Source organism: Eublepharis macularius, chromosome 9 (genome assembly GCF_028583425.1).
Source record: "Eublepharis macularius isolate TG4126 chromosome 9, MPM_Emac_v1.0, whole genome shotgun sequence".
NCBI lineage: Eukaryota > Metazoa > Chordata > Lepidosauria > Squamata > Eublepharidae > Eublepharis > Eublepharis macularius.
In genome coordinates this window covers 70,909,618-70,916,893 of record NC_072798.1, presented here as the reverse complement: position 1 = coordinate 70,916,893, position 7,276 = coordinate 70,909,618, and the positions used below count along the sequence as shown (strand labels likewise).

The 7,276-nt window shown below is 41.1% G+C and overlaps 1 protein-coding gene across 1 annotated transcript in view; it reads right to left on the bottom strand.

Annotated features, from left to right (window-relative positions):
• Positions 1-3,195: 3,195 nt before the first annotated feature.
• ADAMTS20 (ADAM metallopeptidase with thrombospondin type 1 motif 20) overlaps positions 3,196-7,276 on the bottom strand; it is a 93,491-nt gene continuing 89,410 nt past the window's right edge. The window contains exon 39 of the mRNA XM_054989207.1: positions 3,196-6,391. Within this exon, the coding sequence (XP_054845182.1) occupies positions 6,302-6,391 (90 nt within the window). The 3' untranslated portion in view covers positions 3,196-6,301. The remainder of the gene's footprint in view (positions 6,392-7,276) is intronic.

Here is a 7,276-nt window from a genome sequence, read left to right as displayed (position 1 = left end):
TACAGACCATCTAGTCCAACCCCCTGCCCAGTGCAGGATCAGCCTAAAGCATCTTTGTTTCTTTACATATCTTTGTTTCTTTACCAATCCAAGACCACTTTGTGTACATATGTATATGTAAACATATACTCCTGCTGTAGTAGTCTCTGAATGTAATCCGAATATATCCTGCTCTTCTGAATTCCAATAAATAGCCTGAAATCTCAACAAAGCCTTCCTTTGTAGGCCTTCCTACAAAGGCCTTCCTGATTGTCCTATCATCTTTGTTGGAAGGAAAAAGTGTGTGTGTGTGTGTGTGTGCGCGCGCGCATGTGCACAAAAATACGAATCTCTTGAGTTAGAATTTCCACAAAAGTTGGATCAGCATATTTCCATTTGTTTTAATTACGGTGCACTGATCTACATTGAAAGAGAGGCTGGCTGCCTTCTTTCTTTCAAAACTAATCTTTCCTACAAATGCCAGTACAAAGCTCCCATTGGTCAACACTTCATATCTTTGCTGCTATGAATGACACAATTAGGGTGAAATTCCAAGTAAACAGAATTTACCCCACTATCAACTGTTCTTCACAGTATGCAGTTTTACAGGAATCCATCACTGACTTTTTAAACCTAGCAATGTACCAACAAGAAGAGCAAAGCTAGTAATCAGGATGCAGCTTGTAGCAATCAAATATTTACAAAAAGATTTCATGGATATATTTCACAACCTAGCATATAGTTACTTTAAGGGATACAAACGTATTGTGCAATCCCATCATGCCTTTCACCCAAGGGCCTTAAATTGTCTGTACCACGGCTAACTCCTATTGCTCCCATAAGTCTCATAAAATGTAAAATAAGGGCTGAATAGTGGATGCCTTGAAATTGAATTTAAAAAATGAATGTGCTCTCTTGGAATATATTGCAGCTATCTAGCATACTGCGTCGGATTGTTGTTTGCCAGCAAAAATACTCTCCTCACAGATGCACAGCTAACAAGTCTTTGGGGTCTAAAGCAGAAGGCAGACAATCTTTCTGCATTACAAAATATTTATCATAGCTTGGTCGAAACACAGCACCTCTGCATGTGCCTTTTTTACTCCACCAATGGCCTTTATATTGCATCCCTTATTAGTCCTTTAGACTCCTGCAATGAGTTCTCACTTGGAAAGGCGTAAATGCAATGACTAGACTTTTCACTTCTTCAGATCTCCTGCACGGTATTCCATCACTACGTAAGTGGCCATTCTTGCTACCTGCTTATATTGGGGTCTAAAGTACACTGAGAGGTGGTTAGGAGTTTGACAAGGTGAGCAAAGTGGTGGTGCTCCTGTTCTTGGAACTCCTTGTCCAACACCGTCTCTGCTGGCTTTCAAACAACAGGTGCAACTTTTTAAAAAATGTTCACCATCTTTTTACTGAGTCTGGATTTTTGTTTTGTTTTTAATTCTTTCCCATCACTTATAAGACGTTCAGATACAGAGAGGGAATGAAGAAATCAGATGGTTCGAAAATGACTGGGAACCATTTTTTGAACTATTCTAATTAAAGCAGTCAAAAACAGCTTCTGGGCCCACTCTGCAACTCCGCCTTGACTTCCTGGAGGTCTGAAATGCCGGCCTCTGCCCGTCCTTTCTGTTGTACCGCTGTTTACCTTGTCTTCCTTGGGGTGCCCGATGAAAGTCACTGCATGGCTTCTTCTGCTGCCAAATGCCTTCCTGCTTGCTTCATGGCTCTTCCTGACCAATGCCTCCCTCCCTCCAGCTGCCTGGGACTGATAAGTCTCTGCCTCTGTCTACTCTGCAAAGAAACTTGCCTATAAAACTAGAATCCCTCCCAACTCTCTTATTTTTGTCAAAATGATCCCTTGGATGGTCACAATCCCAGAACCTCTCTGTCACTGAAAGGATTAGAAAAACAAAGGCATTACTGTATAAGTGTATGTGTTTCCCACTGAATCTGTATGTAAATGAAAAGGAATTAATGCAATAACAAATGAAGTCAAAATTTTGGAAACAAAAATAAAGAAAAAACAACTGGTTGGGAAACTGCAGGAACTTCTTGACCCAGGTGCTCCGTGAAAAAAGCCCTTGTGCCTCACTTTGAGACTAGAGATGGGCATGAACAGAAAAAAACCAGAACATGATGTTCGTTGTTCATTGCCATCCACAAACAGGGACTCAGAAACAACCACAAACATGGCCCTGTTCACGAACATGTTCATGGTTGGCTGTTCATGGGGGCCAGCAGGCTCTCTTCCAGCTGTCATCCAAGTCAAGATCCCTACTGCACCACTCCCAGAAACCTGACCTGAGCAGGCACCAGGAAAGGTACCAATAATAAATAATAGTGTGGCCCCAGAGCCTGGCAGCAGCCCTGGAATTTGAAGGGGTAGATCCCTACTGCACCACTCCCAGAAACCTTACCTGAGTAGGCAGCAGGAAAGGTACCAATAATAAATAATAGCTTGGCCCAGAGCCTGGCAGCAGCCCTGGAACTTAATGGGGTAGATCCCTATCCCACCACACACAAAGAAAATTCAAGCTCCACTGCACTCTATCAAAATGTCAACAGCAACTGTCTCTCCCTCTCCACTGTCCGCAAAGTCAGAGCTGGGGGGCCCCCTCCCATGCTCTTTGCTCCCTTGTTGTAACAAATTTGGAGCTCCACACTTGAAAGGAAGACCTGCCTATCAAGCTAAATGGGGCTTAGATTGGGGTTTCCCGGGCAACAGCAGGAGTTCAGACAAGAGTTCAGACAATCCTTGCCTAAATTGCCAAGGGAATTGATTGCAGGTGCCAGACTGTCTGGCTTGACGAACAGCAAGACGAACAGCAATGAACGAGGCTTGCAATGACCACCTGTTCATTTAAAATGGGGCCTCACAAACAGCTTGTTCGCAAACAACAGATTGGGCTGTTCATGACTTTTTTTTGTTCGTATTGCTGTACGTGCCCATCTCTATTTGAAACATCGATATTACAGATGCTTTTGTTTTGTTTTACAGTGATTATCTGTAGTGGAAAATATCATATGTGAAGTAAACCTGAAAGATTTATGCAAAGTAACCCATTATTTACAGAACAGTATTTACAGCTATTACCCAATGAGGAGCAAGGAGAGGCAGCGAGAGGTGGGTAACTTAGCAAGATCTCCACCTATGTATATGAGGATTGTCCCTGCTAGAGGCTCTTTCAATAATGAGGCAGATACTCAATCAAAAGGGTTTTTTATTGAAAATAATAAGGATCCATAGCACGCAAAAACACACACAATGCACACTCAGAGCTAACTTGAAAGCAGTGGTGGATACAGTTTGAGGGACTGGGTGATAGATACCATCCAGAAGAGGGTGTCCAGAAGAGAGAGTGTTGAGCAACCAATGCAGAACAGCTGAGGCAGAAGTCCAAGGGTGGATGCTGGATCTGAGAGCATGTCCACACCTATGGTGGAGGGGTAGTCCAATTATACTGTGGAACATACCCTGGGGCAAAATTACATCTTCATTTCCAAAAACAATAACTTAATGGTTGTTTCCAGGGTGAGACAAAGAACTGGAACGTTGTCTCCAAGGTGAGACAATGGACTGGTGAGCTGCCTCCAGGGTGAGACAATAAACTGGGAAGGTTTGATAAAACCTTCCTGGGTGAAACTAAAGTTATCAGTGATGATTGATGCCCTGTGATGGATAGGTGGGTAAGGCTATCAGAGCCCTGAATTGCCTGAAATTGGGCAAGTGGATAAAATAAAATTGGTAGAGTGTGTTAAGGTGATTAATTCAAGAACTCAGGGAAGACCCTATTGTCTTAACATCTTGCACATCTCTGGGGCGCGGAGGCTGAAAGCTGGTCTTGCCTGACACTTCACATTCTAGTAATTTTCCATCCCCCAGCCAGGATCTGGCTTCCATTTTTCTGCCTGGTTTGAACAGCGTTTTGTGTTTAAAACACATACAGAGAGGGGATTATGATATAACCATATTCATAAGACTTCTTAATATCATGAGGGCAAGTCTGGCTGCTAACACAACTTATACGTTCAAAATGTGCTGTTAGACACTCTTTCCTAAGAGCATTTTAATGGTGAAATGAGCACAGTGGGGTATTCAGGAAATAATCACATAGCATATTTATTATTACATAAAGATTTTATAACTTATAACATTTGTATAGTAAATATAAACATTTCTAGGAAAAGGATGTTACAGTTCTCATGTTTAAACTAGTATAAGGCACATAGTGCAAAAATACTTTTTCTGATACAGAGGTCACAAAATTTTTATCTATCAGTGTTAGCTAAAAGGCATTTGCTCAACTAATCTTTAATCCAAATATTTTTTCTGGTAACATAATATAGCTGCCATCTCATCTACCAATACTTTGCTGGCAGTTAACTTATATTTGGTTTAATCATTTAAGTTACAATACAGAACCATAAATATGAATGGAAGTTTTGCCATTGGCTTGAATGGAATGAGAATTGCACTCATAGCTGGTATTGGCTTGAACAGGAGGTATCACAAAGAAAAGTACATGTGTCTACTACATAATGTGTTATATATTCTGAATACCTGAGAATTTATTCTGAAATACGTTTTTGTTTAATTGAATGAGATCTCTACTCTTTTTGGGATTTGGGTAACTTAAATCACAAATTCAACACCTAGACACTCCTGAGAAAGACAAAGTCTTCTTATCTACAATAGCAATATTGAATATTTCAGTGCATGTTTCAACGGACCCTCAGAAAAAAAATGAAATATGGTTGTCAACTCTCATCCAGAATTCTGTAGAGTCTAAAGTGGAGAAGAAGCTTCTGCATACTTTATATGTCTGCATACTTCTACTCATTTCTTTGGAATACTAGAGAATCAAACTAGATCTCATTGAAGCCAGGGTTTGGTTTCCATTTCTTACAGAGCTATTTGCTGGGACTTCATAAATGCATCAGAGCCAAGCCATGTTTCAATTAACATTCAGCTAGCAATATCTGTGTTTCGAGTATTTGGGCAACGTTTCTAAACATCTAACAGATGTGCACTGCAGTAAAAAAAATATAACATACACAATTCAATGTTTTTATAGTATACATTTGGGTAAGAGGTAGGATTTCCTAACATTAGATGCCAAAACAAGGATGCTTTCCTGACATCATCGTATAGTACACGCAACAAAAGCCAGCACTGATATTAAGCATGTACCAAGGACGTTACTGAAGCTGAAGTCAGCTGCTTCCATTTGAGCACCATTAGGATTAAAATCACCATACGACCATAGTTGTTGTTTTTTAAAACTGCTACATGAACTGTATCAGCAAAAAGTAGCTCTGAGGACCAAAAATTATTCGTAACAGGTGAGTGTAAACCCCATTTCACTCACAAGTTTCACAAACTGTTCTACAAAGAGCAATACAAGATCATTGGCCATCCTAGGCCATAGCCCTGCGGTTCAAGTGTTACGTTCTTTGGCACTAACATACTTCATATACCACAAGAGCAGACTACATACAATCCTCTCATGTTCACAATCACTATTTTGTGTGAATAAGGCAACATAGGTATTTTCAAGCTTCACTACGTGCAAACACCAGTAACAAATATGGGTTTCTGGTAGTGCTTATCAAAATTGGAAAATATTATGTGTTGTCCTTCCTATTCACACAAAATGGTGGCCACAGGTAACAGGAGGATCATTCACAGCTCACTCTTCCAGTACATGAAGTAACAGCACCAAAAATGTAACCATATGGCTATTCTTGTAAAAATGAAGTCTTATCATTTTGTGCAGCAGCAACCAAAGTCGCCTAGCGAATGATAGGGCTTGACAGGAGGCTTCAACCAGTTCTGGCTCCCTGAACAGTGTTCCTATGCACTATAGGTGTTTGGAGACGTCTATTTGTTGTCACATTTTCCAGTTGCAGACCAACACATAAAACATCTAGGTGTGCACGTAACATCGTGAAGAAACCTCAAGAGTATGGATCCCTACAACCTCACAGCACTAAAAGCAGCACAAAAACCCAGACTTATATACTGCTTCCAGCATAGCTAGCAGCTCTTGATTTGTGCCACACTGAGCGGCTATTTGGTCTGCCTGTATGGTGGAACTGGCCAGAGGCAGGACATCGAGTTAATATCTCTACAGAAGCCTGATGGTTTAGTCTAGTGGTTTATGCACATGTAAGTGTGGACAAACTGGTTTTAATCCTTTGAATTACTCCACTACATGGTGAGGAAATCTGAATAAACAAACATGACTGAGAAAATCACAGCACATACAATATGATCCTTAAGGATTTTTCTTTGTTGATTTCTTTGTTCTTACTGTATTTGAAGAGGGAGACCAGTGCCTGTATTAGGAATACACTTTCCACAGAAACCTCCACATCTTCCATATATTTTAGTATCATCCTAATAATTTGGGAAGACAAAATAATGGGTATTCATTTAGTGAGAAACCATGGCTATTGAAAGTTATGCAAAATAGTCCAAATGGAATTAGCCCACATACACTGCCTGGAACTCTTTGGAAAGAAAGAGGAACTCAAATGCAATTGTTAACAACAACAATGAAGGTTAGGATTATTTATCTATATATTTACTTCATTTGTAGCCCACCTTTCTCTCCAGTGGGGACCCAAGCTGGCTTACAACATTCTCCCTTCTCCATTTCATCCTCACAACACTATGATTAAAATATCCTTAATTAGTTCTGCATGTCCAAGGCGTTGCATTTATCAAAATATACTGCAGAAGTTGGCTATTTAACTTGAACTTTTTAAAAGAAAAAGTTTAAACTCTCCTTGGGCATGCCAAATCCCTTGGGTGGGGCTAAAATAGATCTTTGGAAACTGGCACCATTTGCTTTTTGTTGATACAGGGGAGGGGAAAGTGGGCAGCATGCCAGACCTGTTGGTGAAGAGATCCTCAGATGGTGCAAGTCTGGTTTCACAGTAGAAGTTAACTGGACTGGCACCCTCAAACTTCTAACAAAAGTGGTGAAAAGGTTCCCATTAGGGAACTCTTAAATGTGCCCATGGGGGCCTGCTACTGTTGGGACTGTCTTGGCATGGGAAAGGAGGAGCTCCTGACACAAAATGGTGCCGGGGACATTATCTGCAGCCCACGACTGGACCCAACCCCCCAAACCTCCAGATGGCTGTTCCACCACAGGACATGTTTACCTTGGATTCATCCACCCTGTGGACTTTCTTTCACTGCTGGGCTCAGTGGGGTGGGATTGCTGCCCTGCAGGACTGCATCATTGATGCACCTGAGCCTGGCCAGCCTACTAAC